Source organism: Psammomys obesus, unplaced genomic scaffold (assembly GCF_907164565.1).
Source record: "Psammomys obesus unplaced genomic scaffold, mPsaObe1.curated_primary_1811, whole genome shotgun sequence".
Taxonomy (NCBI): domain Eukaryota; kingdom Metazoa; phylum Chordata; class Mammalia; order Rodentia; family Muridae; genus Psammomys; species Psammomys obesus.
In genome coordinates this window covers 613,866-638,185 of record NW_026596057.1, presented here as the reverse complement: position 1 = coordinate 638,185, position 24,320 = coordinate 613,866, and the positions used below count along the sequence as shown (strand labels likewise).

At 45.4% G+C, this 24,320-nt stretch overlaps 1 protein-coding gene across 2 annotated transcripts in view; it reads right to left on the bottom strand.

Moving 5' to 3' along the window:
* The window catches only part of CUNH1orf226 (chromosome unknown C1orf226 homolog), a 288,836-nt gene that overhangs the window by 73,339 nt on the left and 191,177 nt on the right, over positions 1–24,320 (bottom strand). Inside the window, exons 3-4 of one of the 2 annotated variants that reach the window (XM_055624624.1) lie at positions 19,598–19,690; positions 4,584–4,657 (exon numbers count right to left, since the gene is read on the bottom strand). In XM_055624624.1, the coding sequence (XP_055480599.1) occupies positions 4,584–4,657; positions 19,598–19,690 (167 nt within the window). The remainder of the gene's footprint in view (positions 1–4,583; positions 4,658–19,597; positions 19,691–24,320) is intronic. The other variant, XM_055624625.1, reaches the window with a different exon arrangement.

The window sequence follows — 24,320 nt, the reverse complement described above, 5'->3', positions numbered from 1 at the left end:
ATATATATATATATATATATATATATATATATATATATATATATATATATATACTATAATGCTATTTCTAAGAAGTGTCTGGAAACCAGTTGGGAACAAATCTACCTAGTTTGGTCATTTAAAGAGGTAGAGAATTACTCCAGTACCCTTCTGAAGGCTTTCAGTCATATGAATTTACTTCCTCTAGCATTAAAAAAAGAAGGGGTGGGGTTGTTTGTAGTTCAGTCTCTGGTAGTCAACAATATAAACAGCTCAGGGAACTGATGTGGTCAAACATGCCAGTTCTGCCAGGGTTCAATGAGAGTAGGAGAGGTGATTCCCAGGCAGCCATGCTAAAGTTCAAAGGCCATGGCTACCACAGTGTGAAATAGGTAAACACATGATTGAAATTATTTTTGTCCTAGAAACTATGTCATTTAAAGAAGGTAGAATAAGCATCTTCATGATGGAAGTAAAATCCAACAAAAACCCGCACATTCTTCATTTTTCAGGCCTATCTGTGTTTTATTCCACAGCTTTATGTATGACTTGGAATAAATTGTTCTCATTAAATCAGCACTCAACAGAAAAGGAGGAGGGAGAGCCAGCCGGCTACTAGGCTACACTGTGTACTTTCTTACTGAGAGACCTCAGCCAAGCTAGTCCTATGTGTCCCTGGCTTTTCTTCCTTCTAATGCCCCCTTTTGGAGTTGCCCATCAGAGAAACTGGTGGGAAATCTGGCCAGTGGAAGCGAGACCTTAGCCGTTCTCCTCTAGAGATCATCAGTGCTTAGTGATAGGAAGGACAGGCACCGTGGTACCTGAGTTATTGTTTTTGGAGTTCGTCCTCGCTTTTGTAAGCCCCTGTATCCAGCTCTCCTTCACAACTGTCCAGTCTGACAAACAGCAGTGGACCCAGGTCCTATATCAGAAGCTTTACTGCAACCTTAAAAGCATCACTGTGAAGAGCCAGCAGCCTCCTGGGGACCCTGCCCCTCTAAAGGCGAAATCTAGCAGACTAGCCCAGGCGCATGGCTGTTTTTGGATGCACTGACCTTCCACCTGCAATGCCCATCCAACTGAGCAAGTCTAAATTCCACAGCAAGTCCTTACCACATACTCCCTGTAGTCATTCTGAGGCCCTCCCTGAACGCTGATTCTCAAAATTCAAAACCCAAACAGGTTCAAGTAAATTGCAGTTAACAATGGTTTCTGTATTTTTGGCTAAGAAAAATAACACTAAAGACACATGAGACAGAACTCAAAGCAATTGCTATAAATATTCCTATAAGTCTAGAAAACACCATCAGCTAAGAGCTGGCACAGTCAGTTATATAAATAAATGATAACATGATATAATTATTAAGAACCATAAAATTCCACACTGTGGAAGTAAATATAACATATAAAATAGCCTATAAAATTCTAATACTTTAAAAAATAGTGTATGAAAGAGAGAGAGAGAAAGAGGGTAGGGTAAGAGCGTTCTGGGGCAAAGAAAATATCATTTAAAAATTTTAAATTTATTTGATGCCCTCCTCCTCAAAAAGTGAACAGATGATGGGAAAGAATATATTATGCAAATGGAAAGAAAACTCTGAAATAAAAGAGAGTTGGAGGGCCATTACTACGCAGCTTCAAAAATCAGTATAATTAGCAGAACAGAATAGAAACTGGCCATAAAGACATGACTGACTAATTTATAACAAAGATGCAGAGCCAGTTCAGTGGAGGAGGAATAATCTCCAACAAAAGGAGCCATGGGTAGTGGTAATATAACAGCAGTGGACAGAGGGAAATGGAGGGGAAGATTTCAGATCCCTCACGGGGAACCAAACTCAATCAGTCACATCATCGTGAAACCCTTAACGCCCACACCTGCAGGTGAAAACAGAAAGCTTTTGAGTCAAAGGTTTTAGATGAATCTGACTTCACTCAAAATGTGAAACTTTGATAAGACATAGTGGTCCTTGCCTCTCTGCTTGGCAGTCCAAGGTAGGAGGGGTTGCAAGTTTGAGGCCAGCCTGGCCTACGTGATGAGGCCCTGCCAAATAAATTAATTAAATAACGTTAAAATTCAAAACCACAATTTTAAAAAAATATTTACCTGGGTGTTTGTTTGTTTGTTTGTTTTTGAGACAGGGTTTCTCTGTGCAGCCCTGGCTATCCTAGAACTTGCTCTGTAGTCTGGGTTGACCTTAAGCTCAGAGATCTGCTGATCATAAATGTGAAGAGTTATCTAGAAGCCTCTCAAAATTCAATGGTGGAGTGTGGTGGCTAGCAGAAGATGGAGATGGGATGAGCAAGGAGTAGAAAAGGGCTCAAGGTCACTCTGGGGAGTGACAACAGTGTCTACTATCTGGCTAAGGTGAAGGTTTCACAAATGTGCATATTTATCAAAATTTGCTGCATCATTCGCCTTTAAGAAGTTCTAATTTTTATGTCACTCTACCTCAATAAACCTCTTTAAAAGTAAGCAGCTTGAATGGAGTATATGAAATGGGAAAGTCCTTCCAATCAAGAATAGGCAAAATTCAAAGTCACGAACAAGCCAGGCATCATTATGCATAGTATGTACGCCCTTAATCTAAGCACTTGGGAGGCAGAGGCAGGTGTTGCTCTCTGAGTTCAGGGCCACCCTGGTCTAGATAGTGGGTCAGGATAGTCAGGGCTGCATAGTGAGAGTCTGTCTCAAAAAAAAAAAAAAAAAAAAAAAAGAAAAAAGAAAAAAAGAAAAAGAAAAAGAAATCATGAGCAGCATCTGCAAAAGGGTCATCTTTGTTTTAATTTGTATATGGTGGTCCAACAACAAAAGCAAACTAGAAACAAAAATCCCACAAAAACAAAGAAACAAACAAAACCCTCCTCCTGGGGGCTGACCAGATGCTTCAGTGTTAAAACTACTTGCTGTTCTACCAGAGGCCCCAAGTTTGCAGCATCTGTGTCTGACAGTGTTACCCTAGCTTCAGGTGACCTGATGCCTTCTTTTGGCTTCTATGGGCATCTGCACCCATGTGCTGGCGCACGCACACACGCACACACGCACGCACACACACACACACACACACACACACACACACACACACATAAAATAATGTTTTCCTTTTTACAAAATGCACACTGCAGGGGTTTGTCTATTTATATCTTCTGAGTCAATCTACTTCACAAAGCCTTTTCTCATCAATCAAGTATAAAGCAATTGTCCCAGGTTTGTGAATTACCATAACTTATGCTAATTTTCATATAGTAATTTAATGTAGTCATCTACCCACCTATTGCACATTTATTAAGTGCCTCATATGGGTCAGGCACAGGCTTGACACTACACATACAAAAGTGAGAAGGGAATGGTTTCTCCCCTAAAGAGCCTTATTAGTCTAATAGCAAGGGTGATGAATTAATCAATTAGCTAATGAGCAAACAAACAAGTTGCATTCCCTTACTAAAATAACTATTCAAGAACCATTATCCATTTCATCGCCATATGCATGGCAATAATATGAGGGCAGGCAAATAGAAAAATCTAATTCTGGGTCTCCCAACTCTCCACTGGGACTACTTTCCCAGTGGAGAAAACAGGAAGAAGGGGTGGAGTTGATCTGCAAAATCCAGACCAGGAGAATGATGCCCACAAGTCAAGGTCAGGGCACGGTTCTGGGGAAAGCCCCAGGTTTTGTGTGTTATTACTACTAGTTTTCTCCTCTCTAGAGAGAACATATGAGTGGCAGACATCTGACTTCCATGGGATTCATACCAATCTAACTGTGAAGGCAACTTCCGAGTGTATGTCAGTTCAATTTGCTTTAATAACACGCCATAAGCTGGACGGCTTGTAACGTTAACATTTTACTTCACGCAGTTCCAGAGGTTGGGCAGTCCAAGATCAAGGGATTAGCAGACTCAGTGTCTAATAAATGTCTGTTTTCTAGTTCGGAGATGGCACCCAAAAGCCCTGTTCTTATATGGTGATAGGAGGAAGCTAACAGCTCTCTGGGGCCTCTCTTATCAGAGCACTAATCCCAAACATTCACCCTCATGACCTCATGACCTCCAAATACCATCCCAGTGCTATGACCTTGAGGATTAAGAGCTCCACAGATGAATTTTGGAGGATCGTAAGCATTTGGGCCACACATTGCACTGTAGGTTTCATTTGGGACATTTTGCTTTTCACATGGTCAAAACCTCTTCACTGAGTTCAGATTCCAAAGAGGAAGGAGAGTAGAAGAGACAGCCACTGGGAAATTGAAAGTATGGGGGATGAGATAACTCAGTTATCTCACGTCTCATGATCAATATCTATGCAATTATGAAATCTCAAGTAGCAAAGAAATCACAAATTGAAAAGGTCTCCCATGGCAATGTGGCCATTTGAATTCAATATCAAGGAGAAATCCTTCAAGCCTCCCTCAGGGCAATTCATGACCAGAAAAACATTTCATCTTAGAGATATTTACATTTACAAAAGTATCAGGTCTCAGAGGGGAAAGGCATTAGTACTTTATTGAAGTTGGTCTGCACCCACCGGCATGAGAGATGGCTCCAGGAGACAGCAAGGGTCCCTGGGGCTCAGCATCCTTCTGAGCACTGGATCGGGCTCTTACCTGTAGATAGGATCCTGCATCACCAGCATCTTGTTCTCATCCCACGTCCACTCCTTTTTCTGCAATAAAAGAAGCTGTAAATGAATAAGTTAGGCTTGTCCTCGGGACAGGACCAGGGCACACGTTGTGCTACTAATGCATATGCAAACACATGCACTTTGCTCCTGGCTTTTTTCCTCGAAGAGGCTCAGAGTTGATTGCCTCAAAAGGACAAGTGGAAAATGTCATGTGTCTGGTCTGATCAGTTTCCTCCAAGCACTTTAGGAAAGTGTCTCTCTAGGCATAGAGGATGGGTAAAAGCCAAGAAGGCCTCACGGGAGGACATGCCGACTCTAAATAACCTTAGAGAAATTAAGAGATGGGTAAAAAGAGGCCATATAGCAACCCAGAGGGGTGGAAGAGGAAGGATAAAATAGAGAAGGGAGCAAAGGTAAAAATTCAAAATGTGTGCAGGATTCGGTCAGACACAAGTGAAATGTCACCCCAGGCTCCTCTGGGAAGGGACGGGGACTTCACCTGTAAGTCAGGTAACGTTACTAGTGCATGTGCAGTTAATCACAAAAGGGTATTCATTCTGGCTGTGAGCAACTTCCAGTGACCACAAAAGAGACTGCTGATGAGCATAGCAATGGGGGTGAGCAAACTCAAACTGAAGTGTCAGAAGAAGTGAGCAGCACCCCAGTGTGGGGGTGGGGGGAGGTCAACAGGTCAGCACCTGAGGTCAACAACCAACCACCTCCCCTTGGGCCTCAGTCCCCAGTGCAGGGACAGAGGATCCTGCTCCACCCCTTGCTGTTCTTTGTCACAGATTCAGGGTGCTGTCCAGGAAACTGGGGAAGACTGCACCCATCCGTGAACAAAAACACTCAAGAGAGGGGGAAACACTGCATTAACGAATGAGGCCTTTTAGCAAGGTGGAGCTGTAAAGAGAAGGCACAGGGTGGCTGGCCACTCTCAAAACATGGGGTTTTGGAAGCTCTCCAGGAGACTGCAGAGATCATATTCAGGCCCAGAGGGTAACATCAGAAGAAGCAAGCAGCTTTACTCAGAGACTGTCTCTCTCTCTCTCTTTTTCTGTCTTCCAAACACACACACACACACACACACACACACACACACACACACACACACACTCCCTTTCTCTCTCTCCCCGTCTTTCTGTCTCTCTCCCCCCTTCTCTCTCTCACACACATACTTTTTCCTTTAAATTTTTGTTTGAGGATTTCACACACAAGTGTAATGTGTTTTGATTAAATTTATCCCCTTCCCCCCTTTCACTTCTCCCCCATCTATTACTCTTCCCTCCCAACATAATGTGTTCTTTTATTTATATCCACCGAGTCCACCTAGTGATGTCTATATGTGCATAGGTGTAGAACCGTATTTGGGATCATGATTCTCCCTTTCCTAGCAGCCATCAGGTGCCAATAGCCCCTCAGCCAAGGACGGAAACTTCAAGAATCTCTGTGCCATCCATGCCTGGAATATGGCTGGCTTGATCCTGTACAAGTAATCACAGTTGTTGACTCTTAATCCTTGAAGACGTAACATCAACCCAACACTGGAGGTAGATTTAGGCTGGTTTACAAGCACTCAGTATCAATCAATTTCAACAGCTTTACAGACAACAAAATTTCAGTTATAACTGTCACTACTGTTTAAAGATTCTTTTTCACACTGGCTTACTCACTACCCTCTAACATTCTAACGGCCTATTAAGAATAGCACAGAATGGGGAAACATTAAGTTTTTTTTTTTTAAGAATCCTTTCAGATACATGAAGGCGGCAGGTTCAGAACTTCCTTACACTAAGTCCCAGGGGTTGCAAACAACCCTTACTGGACACGTTTTTCGAGATTTTTGCTACCATAGTTGATTTTTGTTGTTGTTTTTCCTATATGACGCTTGTTCCTCAAACCTTACTTCTTTGAGGTAATCTGTGGTCTGGTCAGCATGGAGAAACTCATCCCCTTCCGTGTTGTAGTCATGACGCCACTCTGCACCCATCAGGGTTACCGCATTCATTAGTTGCCTCATAACCCTACAGGCATCCATTGGAGCTTGTCTCCAGCTAACGAACATAAACTTTTCCAGGGTTTAAAGTCTAAATACTGGCTGGAGTGATGGCTCAGAGGTTAAGAGCACTGGCTGCTCTTCCAAAGGTCCTGAGTTCAATTCCCAGCAACCACATAGTGGCTCAGATCCATCTATAATGAGATCTGGTGCTTCTGGTGTCCAGGCAAAATACTGTATAAATAATAAATAAGAAAATCTTAAAAAAAAAAAACTCCAAACACTTGAATGCTTATTTTCAACACATGAATGTTTACTATGAGCACCAGTTAAATAGCAATATATAATTTTGTCCTTAAAATGTGATTTGATTTGGAGGTGGTGAATTTTTTATGACATGAACATTAATCAAGCCACATCTGTAGTCACAATATATTCTTCCTACACTTTCAACCCAACCAGCAATATTTATAAAGCACCTACTACTTGCTTCTGAGTTCTCCTATGCACTCACTCCAACTGTCAAATATTTGGGTTCTAAGACTTACATTTGGTTCATATTAATTCCTTATATTTCTACTTCCTACTCTTTTATTCATTCAAAGACAGAAGCAAGACATGGTGCCACATGCCTAAAATCTTGAGCACTTAGGGGAACTGAGGCAGGAAGACCATTGACCCCAGGAGTTAAAGACCAGACTGGACAATATACTAAAGCATGATCTCAATGTGAAAATAAAAACAAGAGTATTTATGACTGCTCATAGAGACATTTTAATGACCGGTCCCTTTAAAGTCTTTGTCAGGTAACTTTAACACAGCTGGCATAAAGGTAATTTGGTCTTTTGCTCAAGAATGAGATTGTTCCCTCATCTTTACATCTTCAGAGTGGTTATTTTAGCTGTATAGAAGCTCACCAAGATGTACAGCCCTCTGGTTAATTTCAGTGTATGGTGTTTTTTATAATAAAGTTTTTTTTTTGTTTTTTTTTTTAAGTAAGATTTTTCTTATCCTTCTATGGGAAGGGACTTTCAGCTGAAAGCCAGGACCTTATCATCCCACAACCATGTCCCAACAGTGGAAAGCAGTGGTGGCTTTCCCACTGGCCTCTGCAGACACCCAAGGGCACTTTCTGTTGTTGCTGCTGTGCGTGCAGTTCCAGCTTCCCACCTGCTCACTGAAGCAAGAATGCTTGTGCCTACTTTCAAGTGTCCTCCATCCATTATTGCATATCAGCTCAGTCTCATTACTCCTGGCAATGATGGTAGCCAGGCCCCAAAAGGCCTCCACTGACATCACAGAGGGAACAAGGTGAGGTGCAGGGAGGAGACCCTCATTACCAGCTGGCCAGGATGCAAGTCTGGCTCTCGCCTTTTTCTGACGGTGTTCTTAGGGTGCCTGATGGTAGCCCAGCAGTGCGGGGAGTCAGGGCTCTCCTTGGCCAGGTTGGCCTCAGTGGCGAGGCTTTGGAAAAGTTTCGTTTTCTAAGCATTTGCCTGGAAGAGTAGTTCTGCTTAACACTGCTCTGCTTTGCCAAGTTGACCTTTTCCTTCTGGCTAGAAAGCGGCTTGCATGTCCCCCCAATGGTATATCTGGGTTGCCAGCTTCCTCAGCGTTGAGTCTGGGAGAGATGAGACGTAAAGAAATCTCCGCCCACAACCACTTAATTTCTGGTTTCGAGGTTCTGAGCCCCAATAATGGCAGATGGTTTCTGTGACCTGCTGCATATATTTCTATCCAAAGGAGCTGTGTGCTGAGATCAAAATTGGGCATGAGATTGTGTTTCTTCTCTGCCCAGCAATGTCCTTCCAGTGTCAGAGACAAACCTGGGAGGGTGCTTCTTTGCAACTCTAAAGAATGCAACTAATCCCCTCATTAAAAGGACAAAATAAGGAGGAAAAACAGTGCAGAGAAACTATTTCCCTTTTTTGGCATTCTTGGACAGGAGGATGGCAAGGCCAGGCTCCAGGCATCTTGTATGGATTTCACGGGGATCAGCCAGCGCTGGCAGAGTCCATAGAAATCAGAAATTCATTTTAGGAGCTATCCCGCATCCATAGAGCATAGCCTTAGAAGGGAGAAAAAACCCTGAACAATATGTCCTTCTAGTTATTTTTGTTTTTTGAAAAAACTCCATTAAACCCCATGAAGAGAGCAAGAAGCAATCAAGGCAACTCAAAGGCTTTGGGGAAGTGCAGCCTCCGAAGTGTTTTGGTTATCCAAGAATCTAAAAGGCTAATTCAGGTGTTTTTGCTGTTGTTGTTGTTGTTATTGTTGTTTGGTTTTTCTCTTTAGAACCAGTGTCTTCCATGTGCCACTAATGCTCCCAGAGCATCAGGACGGAAGGGTGCTTTTCCTTCCCACCTCTTTCAAATAGCATTCCAAAGAACGGACCCACCAGGGGAAGGTGTGGCTCCTGGTCAGCAAGTCAGGAACCTTTCCCAGTTCTTAGAACCATGCTTACCCCACTGCCAGGGACAATTTAGAAACCATGCAGTGTTAGGAAAGGCTTAATCCGGGGGAGGCTCCGCTCAAGTCAACAGCTCCTTAACTGAAGAACCCTGTGGGTGTGTGTTTCCACAGCACAAGGGAATGAACCCAGAGACTCTTACAGGATGTTACCACAGAGCTCCACCCCCAGCTTGAGTGGAGAAGTATTAGGTTCTTAGTTTGAAATGATAGCTCTCTCATCTCCTCTACATTGCAAGTGTTGTCAAGTTAAATAGACAACAATACAGATAAGCCAGTTCCTTCTTACTTTTCCAAATGGAAATACTCTTTTCACAAAAAAAAAAAAAAAGCAAAATGTTGATGATGACGATGTTGATGATGATAGAATGAAGATAGGAAGAGTGGGCTTTATGAGATCATAAATTAAGGTTAGTTTCAGGCTTAGGCTACAGAGGTATAACCAAACAGTAACCATAGGGAAACTGGTTCCTCCATCTTCAGCAAGCCCACATAACTTCCAAGCTGTACCCAAAGCCAGCCTTCCGTCCCTCCCTTCCTCCTTACATAAATGCTTGAAAATAGGGCTTCAATTCTTTGGTAGCTGTGAGGGCATTTTTAGTTCTGTTACTCTCCTGCCTGGCCCAGCTGTGGTCTTTGAGACAGGCAGGAAATGAAGACATTCCCAGTCTAGATTGGAGTGGAAGGATGGAGGAGGGGGGCACAGGCCTCAAACCCTGTAGCAGCTCCCCTCTGGGAGCTCTCTGGGGACAAGGTGTCCTTCATAGCATGGAGGAACAGCAGGGCTGCCTTCAGCCTCCTTCTACCCCAGGCACGTCTCACATGGCCCCTCTGGGAGTACAAGCATGAACAGCGGAAGGGGGTGGGGCAGGCAAGGCTGATTAGTTCCCAGGAACATAACATTCACCTCTCACTAGCTCTGCGAAGATGATGGAAAGGAGGTGAGCCAAGAGTGTGGAGCAGGTGCATTGCAAATACCTAGCCTCTGGCCACACCCCATTCTGCAGTTTCTGGTGTATGACTCCTGCCTTTGATTTCTTGTCCCCTGCTTGCCTCCCAGGGCACTGTGGAGCCTTTTCTGGCACACTGAGACCAAGGTCATTAGCCTAACCACCTCTCTAGACACTTTCTTTCTTAAGTTCCTATTTTTCTATGCTAATTTTGTTTATTTAGTTATTTTGAGACAGGGTTTTAGTATGTAGCAAAGGCTGGCCTGGGACTCACTATGTAGACGAGGCTGGCCCTTAGACTCATATCGATCTGCCTGCCTTCTTACTAGGATCAAAGGTGAGTGAGTACCTCTGTCCTCAACTTCCACAGTAGTTTTAAAAGTAGTACAACTCAAAGGAAGGCTCAAATCTGTACACTGGAAGGCGTGAGCACAGAGCATTCGGTAATAAGTTCCAGGTCCAGAGCGTCAGTAACTCAGTGCCTGGCTGCTGCATGCTGCAGCCCACCACGATAATCAAGCAGGGGTGCTAGAGCGATGGCTAGGCGGTTAAGGGAGCACTGCTGCTCTTCCAGAGGACCCGGGCTTAATTCCCAGCACCCACACGGCCGCTCACAACTGTCTCCAGGCCCATGAGATCCAACACCCTCACACAGACATACAGGCAAAACACCAACGCACATAAAATAAAAATAAATAAATAATTAAAAGTGTCAAGTAGGGATGATGCATAGCTGGGACTGAGGAGGGGGACTAACATAGTCCTCCCAGGAACAGGGGGAAGCCTCTGAGGACAACTTGCTGGTTCTGAGGCTGCCCAGCAGTCCGAGTGACTCTAAGCAAGTGGCCCCGGGCGTCTGGCAGTCATAGCCTTCCCTGGTGCTGATCACATTTCTCCCTCTAGGCCTTTGCCTGGCACTAGCCTCTTCTCAGACTAATGGGGCAGATCAAACAAACAAACAAAAACACCAAGAGAGGGGAACTCACCATTACCTGTCTCAATTTTTAAAAAAAGTCTTTCTATCTTGTTTAAGATTTATATATTTGTTTATGTATACTGGTGTTTTGTTTGCACGTATGTTTGCACACCCAAAGAGGGCATCGGATTCCATGACAGGTGGTTGTGAGCCACTGTGTGAACGCTGGGAATTAAACTCAGGACCTCTGAAAGCTCAGTCACTGTTCTTCATCACTGAGCCATCTCTCCAGGCCCCACCTGTCTCGAGTTTTATTCTCGGATTATTTCCTAGTTGTTATGGAAGGAACATTGTGCCTTTTTTTTTAATTAAAAAATTAGATTTATTTATTTTGTATGTATGAGTGTTTTGTCTACACGTATGTATACCACGTGCATGCCTAGTGATTGTAGAAGCTAGAAGACGGCATCAGATCCCCCGGAACTGGAGTTACAGATGGTTGTGAGCCAACGTGTGGGTGCCGGGAATGGAGCCTGGGTCCTCCAAAAGAGTAACAAGTGGTCCTAACTGCTGAGCTATCTTTCCAATCACCCCCCCACACACACCCACACACTGGTTTTTGTTGACTTGTTATGAGACAATATCTCTTGTAGCCAAGCCTAGCCTTGAACTTATACAGATCTAAGGATGACCTTAAACTTCTCATCCTCACTCCTCTATCCCTAAAATATTAAGACTACAGGTGTGCAGGACAACACCTGGTTCCTGTGGTGCTGGAGATCACATCCAAGGCTTCACGTAGGACAGGCAAATTACTCCACTGACTGGGCTAAATCTCCAGGCCCCTCTGATGTATTTAAGTAGGCAGCTTCTGCATTACACTTCCATTTACATATCAAAACTGGCCTCCCACTTTAAAGCTGAACAGGGAGGCTCAGGGGGCAGGTGATTTCCCTCCAAGGCCCTTTCATCCTGTTGTAAATAGCCCACCTTATCTTCCGCTCCTAAACCCTGTTCTCTTTGTTACTTCAGGTGATGAAATAAAAATCCTTTCCTCTGCACTTCTCCACAGGAAGGTCTCGCTTTCAACAGAGAGTGGTGACGAAGGGCCTGCAGTGCTTCTGTGAGACTGCTGACAAGTACAGCCATGACACCAGAGCCCTCACGTGCCTTTATGTGCTGAATTTACTTCAGATCCTCTATGGAAAGCCATGGCCTTTTTGTCATTCCAAAAGCTCACACCAGGAAATATTTTGTGAGGTCTGGAATGAGAGAAAACAAAGTCAAGAATAATTAGCACCATGGTCTAATTATTTTGAATGTTAGAAATGTGTATGGCATCTTTGAAGGCCCCTCTCCTAGAAACCCAGAAGCAGAGAAGGAATGCAAACTGAAATTTATCTGCTGTCCCCATTGGAGATCGTAGGTAAGTGCCTTCTAAGGCCTGAAGTTTGTTATTACTCACTCGCCAGACATCAATGGTGACTTATTTTAGAATAAAAATAAAAGGCTTAGCAAGGCTATATAAACTCTAGGCTACATAAACCCTGGTTGACATATTCCCCATGCTTCTAGGTGAACAGTTACTAGACTGAAAACAAAGCTGTCTCCCACACTCAGGGTAATGTACGGCTATAGAACAGTACATTTCAAAACTAGGGGTGCCAGTGAGCCCCCACAGCGTTTGGGATTGCTCATGTGGTTATTTTAAAACTTGCAGAAAATAAAGTCCTACAGGACCCAACGGGAAGACAACTGTACTAGCTCTGGGTTGTGGACTCACACTCTAGCCCTGTCACTAGCGACCTGGTAGGCCAGCCCTCAACTTCTCTTGCCACATTAATCAACTTGAAGTCCTCCTAAATTCTAGCTCTGTAAATCTTTTTTTTTAAAAACAGTTAGATCAGAAAGAACTCTTTGTTTCCATAGTTAACACTGTCACTTGGACAGTAAGATAATTTCCTAGTGGGGTGATGGCCTTTTGACAGGAGTTAAAGACTGTGTTTTGCAGAGGATGTAGTTTAGTGGAAGAATGCTTGCCTGTTTGATGTAAGGTCCTGAGTTCAATCCCCAGGTCTGGAACAATAACAAACAGGTGGGGTGGGGGCAACAGAGCATCAGAATGGCCTTCATGTTGTGGGGTATGTGAGTATTTAGGAATTAGGAGTGCATCAAACACCACTAGAAAAGTGTAGGTGCTCAATGTCAGCGTGCACTATTATTAGCAGCTGATCCCATTATCATGTTAGTGTATAATTACTGCCATCACTTTGCTCCTTGTCTTTCCCCCTTCTAAAGCAGATGAAATAACATGTTAGAGAAGACATGTGCCCTTCCCACCAGAGGCTCATGTACAGGGGGGGAAACAGATAAATCACTCTGCTGTGGGGATGGAAGTACAGCTCGGTGGTACAGTGCATGCTTAACACGGATGAGGAGCTAGACTCACTCTTCAGCACCCAAAATACAACAAAACAACTCTAATGCAGTTTTCCAAGAGCTGTAACACAGTGTAGAAGTAAACTCAGGCCCATTTAGGGCAGGCAACACAGTCCACTAGTAAAGGCATTTGCCACCAAGCCTGACAAACACATACACATACTCACACACAAAAGTGATAAAAATGCTTTTAAGAGATACTTAATTTGGGGCTGAGACAATGGCTACCGTCAAACACGCTATGGCAGCATAAGAACCTGACTCTGGATTCCTAGACAGATGACAGTCAAAAAGACAGGCAGACAAATAACATACACATACACATACTAATGTAATAATTTTTTAAAAGAAAAATTGCTCTATTTAGGCTATAGAGATGGCTCAGTCAGCAAAGTGCCTGCTCCATAAGCAGGAAGGACCTGAATCTGGGGTCCCAGCACCCACATACAAGGCACCAGAGAATAGCTGCCTATAACATTAGCATTTGAAGGGCACAGGCAGGGGGTTGGCCTGGCAGAATCTGTGAGTTCTAGGATCAGTGAGAAACCGTATCCCAAAAATCAGCTGGAGAATGAGAGAAGACACTCAGCATTGGTCTCTGCCCTCCATGCATGTGTATGCACATGTACAAAACATATACATATACATATACATATAACATATATACTCTCCCCCCCATCTCTCTTTCCCCACCTGTGTGTGGTCTGTAGTGAGAAGAAAATATGTCTTCTCTACCATGTTACTTCATCTACTTTGAAAGGTGTAAAGAGAAAGAGCAAAACCAAAACAAAGTGAAAATCAAACACACATACCCATAATTCCTCTACGCACCGATCCAATCCTAGAGTTCCCAGAACATGGTGGATCTGTGGTATGTGTCATTAGAATGCTGAAGCTGTTATAATCTGTCACCTTAGGGGATCCCAACAAAGTTAGTGGTTTGCCGAAAAAAAGCATGTGGAACTGAGCTGTTTAATAGAAAAATCCCTTGGATGAAGTTTAAGGTTAATCTGAGGAGTCTACTCCCCAGCAAATAGTGCTGTAGTGTGATTCCAGGGTTATAATAAATAACCATGATCAGATACACAGAAAAGATAAATAGCTGGGCCTCCTTGAACACTGAAAATGATGTCCTGATTGGAAGACATGAAAGAAAGCCAATTACCTTAGCGTACTAAGTCAACTTAAGATTCATGATCTGCTGGCATCAGTTCAGGAAGAGAGCACTCCTAGATGCTTGTTAACAAAACCAAAAATGGTTTTGCAGCCAATGACATGGCTGTAATGTATCTGGCTACTGCCTGTGCTAGTGGAATGTGTACGAAGATCTGAGCCTCCTGAACAAATCCTGCTACTAAACACCGATCCTTCTTTAGTGTGGATGTGGATGTGTATGTGCGCGCGTGTGACATTCTTATACATGTCAGCCAGACCCAGTTGTTTCAATCAACAGGAGCCGTCCACCTTAGTTTTTAAGACAGGGTCTCTTCCTGGCTTGGAGCTCAACAAGGCGGCTATGTTGGCTTCTGGCAAGTCCCAGAGATGCACCTGTCTCCATTTCCCCATTGCTGGGATTGTGCCACGCTCAGCTGTATTTGTGGTGGAGCATGCATACGTGTTTTGCATGTATGTGGGTGAATGTGTGCATTCGCATACATATAAACATAAAAGCCCAAAGTTGGCATCTGCCCTTGTCCCCTATTTATTGAGGCCAATTCTTTCACTGAGATTATAGCTCGCTGATTCCAGCTGGAATCAGGACCCCTGTCTCCGTGTCCTGAGTGCTGGAGTTACAGACAGTCAAGGTGCCTGTCTGGATTTTACCCGAGTGTTAGGGACCTAGAACTCCAGTCCTTAGGCTTACACAGGAAGCTCTTTGTCCATGAAGCCCTCTCAAGCCCCTTGCTCAACTTCTTACCGCTGGTTCTGGGGACTGAATTTGGTAATCTCTCCAGTCCCTGCTCAGTCTCTTAAACTGACAGAAAGAACAGTGTGATAACCCAAAGCAACACGTTAAGACTTCACTATGGGGCTGGAGAGATGGCTCAGTGGCTAAGAGCACTGGCTGTTCATCCAGAGGACCTGGGTTCAATTCCCAGCACCCACATGGCCATCCATAACTCCTGTTCCAGAGGATCTGACACCCTCACATAGCCATACATGCAGGGGAAACACCAATGCATATACAATAAAAATAAAGAAGACTTCGCTATATCCCACTGCTAATTTTTTCTGGATTTCATGACACCACCATACACAAATAACATTCATTCATTCAGCCAGCCAAGAGCCACAGTTCATGAAAACATTCTAGAAATGTCAGGCCATCCAGGAAAATGCTGAGCTCACAAAGATAGCCCTGCCCTTATAAAGCTCACAAGGAGGCAGGGGCCCCTTTAAAACATGTCTCCTCTGGTGGGAAGAACTTTGCCACTGATCAGTTATGGGAAACATACGGCCAACCTGTAGCCTCTGAGGTCTGTCTGCTTTTTCTGTAGCCCAATCGGTTGTCAGAGGCTTGCGTACATACAGGTGACCTGGATTTATATAGAAGCATTAAAACGCATGGCTCCATGGCTCCTGCTGAGATCTGAACTGAAAAATTTACAGCAATCCCCCCCTATGCCAGTTCTTCATTTCATAGTTCAAAGCTCAAAAGGAATTGCTCAGAATATAAGGCCAGGAAGGGGGGAGCCAGGACCAGAACCCAGGTCTTCTTGCCTCTGCCAAGGGTTCCTTCCAGCATGTCACGCTGACCCAGTGAAAACTAACATGCTTCCTGCAGGAGAGAGAACAACTATGCAACGTTTTACAAGCTAGTTACTGAGAACTAAGCAGGAATGCCAGGCTGAACATAAGCTGTGCTGCTGCTCTGCCCATGGTTAGCTGGCAAGAGGGTCGGGCCTTAACCACGGTGGCCGCTCCTGGCACTTACTGACCGTTCCATTTCCTTGTAGAAATACAGAACATTTACATTATGGCATGTCACACCCTTCTCAACTCTGTGTGTGTGTGTGTGCGTGAGAAAGAGAGAGAGAGAGAGAGAGAGAGAGAGAGAGAGAGAGAGAATGTGCCTGAGCTTGGTGGCAGAGCTCTCGGCTACCAGGACTGTCACATGGGAAGCAGATGACAAAAAGGCTGATTGCTGCTAATGCGCAGTCATCTGCCAGAGGCGGGAGAATGTGCATGCAGTGATTAAAGGCATTATCCACATCACAGCCCAGGCCCTGAAATGGACACCAGGCGTGGGCGGAGGAAACAAGATAGGAGGCTCCTCTTTCTTAAGCTGGCATGGGAAGAGTCAGATGTAGGCCTGATGTGCTACCCTGCCTCCTTCCTGGGGCAGGAGGGCAAACGCTAGAGATTACCAAGCATGCAATTTCACAGTGAGTCACAGGTCCCCAGGATTCCCTCAGGGACATGCTGCTCTAGCTTAGCTTTCATGTCCTCAGAGAAACAAGCGGTGGCTTCTCTCCCAGGAAACACCCCAGCCTCCTGCTGCCTTTGTCATTGTGCGATCTAACCTGTCTTTAAATACATGACGGAGCTGGCACCACACATGCCACCCGATACAAGGCAGGGCCGGAAGTGAGACTGGAAATAAAGACTATACATTAAGGACGAGACTCCATAGTGGACAATAGCAGAAACACACTAAGTTGTCTAAAGGCCCTAATGAGAAGTAATATATATGCACAGGGGGGGGGGGGGGAGAGATTTTCGGAGTGGTAGCCATAGATGAACGTAAGTTTTTCAGCCATGATGGGCCAGGACTGTCAAATAGACTTGAGAAACTGTAACCCCCCTAACTGTGAACATCTGGTCTAGCCAACATTCCTACCTTAAAAACTGGCCGGCTTCTGTGTCCAGCCAGCAACCCTGTACTAATCTGCCTTCTCCTGTGCTCTGCCTCAAGCTGATAGGAAATAATATGCTTGTCAGGATCATGGTCCAGAAGACAATTCTGTTCCAGAGTGGATTAAGGAATTATTGGTCCAGTCTACACACCTACCACCTTGAGTTGATCAATGTTACTGAGCATCCTGAGGGTCATAACTTCAAAGCTGTAAGTCTGGATCCCTTTGTAAGGTCAGAGGAACAAATTTATTACACACTTTTCTCTTATTTTTGACAATTTCTCACACACATATATATATTATGATCATATTTGCCCCCACCACCCTCTCTTGTATCCTTCCTGTTCCTGTTGACCTGTCCCTCCTTTCACATCCTCCTACTTTCACATCCTGTTGTGTCTTTGTGTAGAGCGTGTGCAGGCAGCCAAGTTGCAGTGTGTCCATGGCTTTCTCACCTGCAGCACATCCAGAAGATAGACTTTGGGGCACTCTTCCCCATTCTTAGTCTCCTACAATCTTCCCGCCCCCTTTCCTACAATGCTCCCCGGATTTTGTGGCTTAAAAGACTAATAACTCAGCCCCTGGCGAGAGATGAGAAAAAGTCTGTGAGGAAATCACCTGCCAAGGAAATGACCATAGGGACCGATTAAAGGGCTATTTGTGACAATGGCTGTGAAAGTGTCCTGTCACCTGGGAAAAATCCACAAATGATTTTATCGGTGGAGGGTGCTGAGCCACCAATTCCCCTCATGCGAAAGGCCGAGGACAGCAACGTAACACATATGACAGAAACCAGCCTCCCTGAACCAGGAACATGGGTTGCACTGGTTCCAGCCACCATACGCCCTCCGAAAAGAAGTCTTACTCAATCTAACACCATCTCACTCAGAATTCCAATCCCAGAGACTTAACAGAAATCCCTTTGCTTACTCCCTTACTCAAGAGCTCCTCGGAGGAAGACACTCTAACCCTCTCCCATGGCTACGTACAAGGTGCAGAGATTTGGGGTAGAGAGGACGCACTAAGGAGGTCCCCGTTGACAGAAAGCCACAGGTCACATAAGTGAGGGCTGCAGGGCACCTGCGGTGGGGCTGAGTGTTACTCCAGGTAGCTGTCTCTTCCCATGTGCTCCCCTACAGGTATTCTCTGATGATGAAATGTGTGGCTCGCCATGATGATCTATCTAGTGGTTAGTACTCTGTGTTGAGGCTACAGCAACCTGGGTTCAAATCTAAGTCACAGCACTAGAGATGAAAACTATTCTCTGTAGGTAAAACGGGCAAATTCAAAGCAAAGTAAAGTGTAAATGCAGGTTTATTAGGGGCAGCCCCCGGGCAGGTTCACAGACATTACAGAAAGGGGTCAGTGAAGTTACCATGCAGAAGGAGACAGCATGGGGTGGAGGGAGCAGAGAGAGAGAGAGAGAGAGAGAGAGAGCCAGTGGGCAGAGAGAGGGAGGAGAGAGGAAATGCAGAGAGTGAGAGAGAGAGAGACAGACAGAGAGACCAAAATTCATAATGTCTGGATTACAGAGGGAAGAGCTTCTGGGGGAGGGGAAGCCCGGTCCCTGGACTGGAAAGTTCAGGGCAGAGGGCAGGGTATGCCAGCCATGCCCTGTAACAGGTAGAGACTGAAGGATGCTGAGAGAATATGGAGGTCGGGTCCACTTTGGTTAAATGGGGACCTCAGCTGCTTGTCCTGGGTCTGCATCCCAACACTCCCTAACTGCAGGTTGATCTCTATCCAAAACATTTAACACTGGTAAGTTTCACATTTCAGAGGGTTGGGAGAGGGGATACTAATCAAAGAATATTTATGCAGACTTGACCCATCTGAAAATCTGAACTCAGAAATGCTCCAACATCAGAACTTTGGGACTATTGACTTGATACCACCACGGTTCCAAATTCTGAAGCAGTTTGGATTTCAGTTGAGGTTTGCTCAATGTGTATCACTTAATGTGGGATTACTTCCAACTATGGAGACTCAGACAGACCAGGTGAGACAACATGCCTGTCATCCCCGTGCTCCAGAGGCCGAAGCAGGAGGCCTGCAAATTCAAGTCCTGTCTAGGCTGCCTAGTGAGACCTTGTCTCAACACACACACACAAAACTTAAAGGTATTCAAATAGAGATGAGGCGTTGACCATGAGGATGCTGGGAAATGACCCACAGGCTATGAGCTATTAAGACCCATTCTGAGCAACAACAGTCCCACTAGGCCACTGGCCTCTGTCTCACTCTCTGCTCCAGTTGTGGCTTTAGCAACATTACTGCTGGCCAAAGAAGAGACCACTAGATAACGTTCTAAAAGGAAAACTAGATGTAGCCCACGCCTAGTTTGCCAGTGTCTGGTTCAGAGTCACTCACCTTTTTCTTCTTCTTCAGAATCACTTTCACACCATCCACAGATACCATGATGCTCACTTTCTTCTTCTTGATGTTCTTGGCTTTAAACTCATACTGCAAAGAGAGAACAGAGGAGTGGGTTCCGATTAGATCAGCCTGTCTGCAGGCAGGGTCACTGCCGGCCTCCAGCCTGGCAACAAGGGCTGCGGAGCTGTTCAGTCCACAGCATAAGAAGCACCTCTGGGGATGTATGGACATGTGGACAACTGCAGAGGAGGCCCTGGGGGGAAGGGGTCCTCTAGGTCAGGGCAGGGCACTGAGAAGTCATCAGTTTCCCCACCTGGCCATCACCTAGGACCAAGAGGACATAGCTAAAACACTCTAAGAAGACAGACCTAAGCCATTCCAATGACACAAAGAACAGCCTGCTTTGAAAGTCTCCTCTGTATACCAAAACCTTCCCTAAATAATCCATTCTGCCATTTAATGACTCACGGTCAGGCAAATACTCCTTGTGTCCAACCAAATGATGTGCTACTGGCACGTCATTCCACAACCCAGTGAGGATTAAGGACCAGAACCAACCTTCACACCAGAGCTTTTTATGTAAGAAAAAAAAATCATTGTGAATTCTAAATTACTTTCCACGAGTTCCATCCCCCAAATTCTTTTATCTTTGAGTCAGTCTCCAAACTACCCACAGTCTCATCAGTTTGAAGACTGTTAAGCTGTAAGATGGCGGTGATGGGGAATGGATAGGGGAGGGATAGACCAATGACACTCATACAGCTTGTGTTACCTCATACCTCCGTGTTTTACCCTCACATTTGAAGTCCTGGACAGGCCATTCCACGCTGCCGCACAGCACTTGCTCAGCCTATACCCCACGTCTTTCCATTACATTTCCCCAATCGCAGCCTTTTTAAAAATGTTTGTACAGATGTCTATTTCTGGTGGTCTAATTCATCATCTTCCTTAACAAACTTCATTCTGAGTACTCCTTCAGTTTAGTAAAAACCATCTGAGATGCTCGAAGACCCATGCCGGTAATTCCAGCACTCAAGAGGCTGGTGAGGGAGGGTTGAGTGTGAGGTCAGCCTGCTTTCCACAGTGAGCTCCAGGGCTCACGTGGGCTACAGAATGATACTTTGTCTCAAAAAAACCAAAACAAGAACACACAAAAGCGCTTCCATTTGGTCTCCATGTTAGTATCACCGCATAAAAATTTTTACCTGGGAAGTTCTCAATCAAACATGCATGTTACAGACTAAAGTTATCAGTAACCTCAGACCCCTCTGGAGACAAGACCTCCAACTTTGACACCACCCAGTGTCATCAAAGGCTGGCTAAAGGCTCCAAGCTCCTTGATGAGATCCTGAAAGTCAATCCTTTCCACAGTGAGTACATTGATAGGAATCAAAGTAATGCACCCCAGCGGTATGACGACACAACCCACATTGAAAAACCTTGCCTTCCTTCCCTGGCCACACCATTTAACAGTCAGATCTCAAGGGATGCCAAGCTGGGGATGAGGCTCAGCCGGAAGAGTGCCTGCCTGCCATGCTGGAGGTGTGGTGGCACACACCTGTAATTCCAGCACTTGGGAGGTGGAGGCAGGGGGAGCAGAAACCAAGGTCATCCTGGGCTAGACAGCAAGTTGGAGCCAGACTGGGCTTGTAAAGGCACTTGCCAAGCAAACCTGGTGCCCCGAGATCAAGCTCTAGGCCCACATAAAAGTGGAAGGAGAGAACCAACTCCATGAAGTTGTCCTCTGACCTCTATATGCATATAAACACACATATAATTTAAAAACAATGAGACAAATAGTTTCTGACTGTCTACAGTCTGTCCCTTCCACGGAGATCTTGATAACTGTCCTGCTGTTTTACATACAACGCTGCTGCTCCTTACAGAGAAGGTCGTATATCACTCTTTCTATTGTCAGCATACGCTACGGATCACAGCCGAATTATCTCTAGGTTTCAACACCATACACCTCTCGGTCTGACGGCCCCATCCTCCATCCCCAATCACTCCACCCTGCCCAACTGCTTCGTTTCCTGGAGGCCTGGAAAAAGGGCAAACCGGGGGCAGCATTTACACAGGAGGGAGAACAAACACCTACTTCAGTCAGAATCCAAAGCGGATGGAGAATAAAAGCCAAAAAGAAGAGGGTGGTCTGTCTGTGGAAGGGTGGGGATGGGAGCCTGCCCTGGGACAGGAGCTCAGCTTCAGTGCCCTCCAGCTCTGCAGCAAGAGCGCCTGCCAAGGGTGGACAGAACTGGATCTGCTTAGCAGGCACCTGGGGAATGACTCCAAGTCAGTTCGTCCCTGGACTGCAGCATTCTGTTCAACTGCAGGCTGGGTGAACTAGAATGACCTTGGGTTTAAAAAAAAAAAAACAGCCGTGGCAATTCATAATACAGCGGACCTTGGCCTTATGCCAACAGGGAGCGGTGAGCCAGTCACAGTTCCTGACCACACCTCGTCTACCTCCGCTTACTTGAACTTGAATAAACACACCTTCTAGCTGCACCCCATTCGGAGCGAGTCCTGAAAGTGAAGGCTGCTCCTGCAGCCACTCGCACACTCAAGAGGCATGCCAATGAACTCTAGCCGGAGTTAGCCGCACAAGAGTTAGGAAGACCCAGAGGGGACTAAAACATACCTCACACAGGTCAGCCTCAACTGCCTCTCTGTCTCTGGATCCTTCAAGGATGCCACTTTCACAGTATTATTATTATTTTTAATCCTTTTTAGCAACAAAATTGAAGCCGAAATACCAAGTGCCTATTTCTGCCAGGTGCTATGCCATTTCCTCTACCTTCACTTTTGTTATATTTGGGTGTCTATGTACGGGTACGGGCACACATTCATACATGTACATGTGAAGACCAGCAGTCAGTCAACCTCCGGTGTCATTCCTCAGAAGACTGCTGCCTTGTTTTTTTGAGACAAGGCCTCTCAGCTGGCCTAGAACTTGCTGAGCAGGCTGGCCGGCCAGTGAACCTCAGGGATCCGAGGAGCCACATCTCAGATTACAAGAACACGCCACGGCGCCTAACCCTTTTGCATGGGTTTTGAGGGTCAAACTCAGGTCCCATACTTTGAAGGTCAAGCCCACTGAACACCTCCCCACCCGCAGCCCTGATTTCAGATAATTAATCGCCTGCTAAGCCGCACACACAGAGGCCTCCTAGCTTGAGAAGCATCTTGTCATTGACCTCATCTCTTTCTTATTTGGTCCACTTCTTTGCTGGATTCACTCTCTGGGACCAAAAATGACCTATCAGCCAAGCCTAGAAAGAAGTGCCCAGGTAGCTCCCTGCTGTGTTTCTGAGTCTGACTTGTATTTTTACAGTTCCTGTTTTTGATGTTAGACTATGTCTTTTAATTCCTTCATCGTAAACGAAAAATATGCTGCGCAGGGTGACACACACACAAATAAATAAATAAATAAATGTGAAACAACAACAAAGTCACAAACTGGAACTAAAGCTTTCTTACAATTGGAAAGCCTCATCTGCCTCCATTACCATGCACGTGATTACTCCCATACACACGGCTCTTACAGGTCCTTGGGTGCAATAAGTACACAAAAAAGGGAGACCCTATTTTCTCCCAGAAGTCAATGAAACTGTCAATACAGGTGCTTCTGCTAACGGCTGGCAGAATGCTCTGAGGTGTTTCAAAATGAAAGGGATGAGAGAGAAGCAGGAAGCAGGCCCTCCAGGTCCCACCACAGCTGCTGGCACTGCCTGCGTGCCACTGCTAAGGGCTCTGAGCTTCGTCACACTCTGCATTATTCCACCCGCCTCCTGATGTCCCAACCGCTTTCCACCTGCAGAATTAGAACGAGGCTCCGCTTCTGCTGGAAGCAAAACGCTTAAATATTTATCATTAAGCCACTTCTTCACAGTCACACTTCACCTAGACAGCCATGCTCTCATGCACATCAGGGGGAGAACGAATGGATTTGGAGAGGAGAGGAGGATAACGGAGTAGCCATGGGAGGGGCTCTCAGAAACAAGTCTCCCTCTTTCCCAGCCACTGCTGCTCTGAGGTAGAGTGCTGTTTGGGCAAGCTGGCTCAGAGGAAGCATCTGTGTTCTTTGGGACAGGAATCCAATGTGCCCAGGAGTTGCCAGGGGCTGAAGAATAAACAAAATTACTGGTGCCACCAGCTGTAGCTCTGGCCAGCATCATAGGACATGCCAACAGTCCAGGCCTTCCACCCACTGTGGCCAGACTGTTCTGATACCCTCACTTTGCTGGCCACATTAAACCCTGAGGAGCCAACCTTTGAGGGAACCAAACAATACAAAGGCCTGGAGCGCCAACCACACAACACTGGGATGTCCAAGGGAAAGTGTCTGAGCTTCATAAACAGCCTTGGGACCTTGGATTGAAATAAAGGCCCTGGACCTTAGCGTGCTGTGTCAGTCAGGGAGGCCCAGGAAGCGGAGGCTGGCTAGGGGATGCCAAAGGACTCAGGAGGAAGCACACAAGGAGTGACAGGAACAAGAACACTGGCTAGAAGCCAAAGCTGCCTCTAGACCAGCAGCCTGCTTCCTGAGCCTCTACTGATTCCCAGTCCTGCCTCCTAAACCCATCTGTCTTGGTTTCAGTCCAGGTAGCTGAGGAAGGATAGGTAGACCCAAAACAGGAAGTCAGAAGCAGCTGAGATTGACAGCCACTAAAAAAAAAAAAAAAAAAAAAAAAAAAAAAAAAAAAAAAAAAAAAAA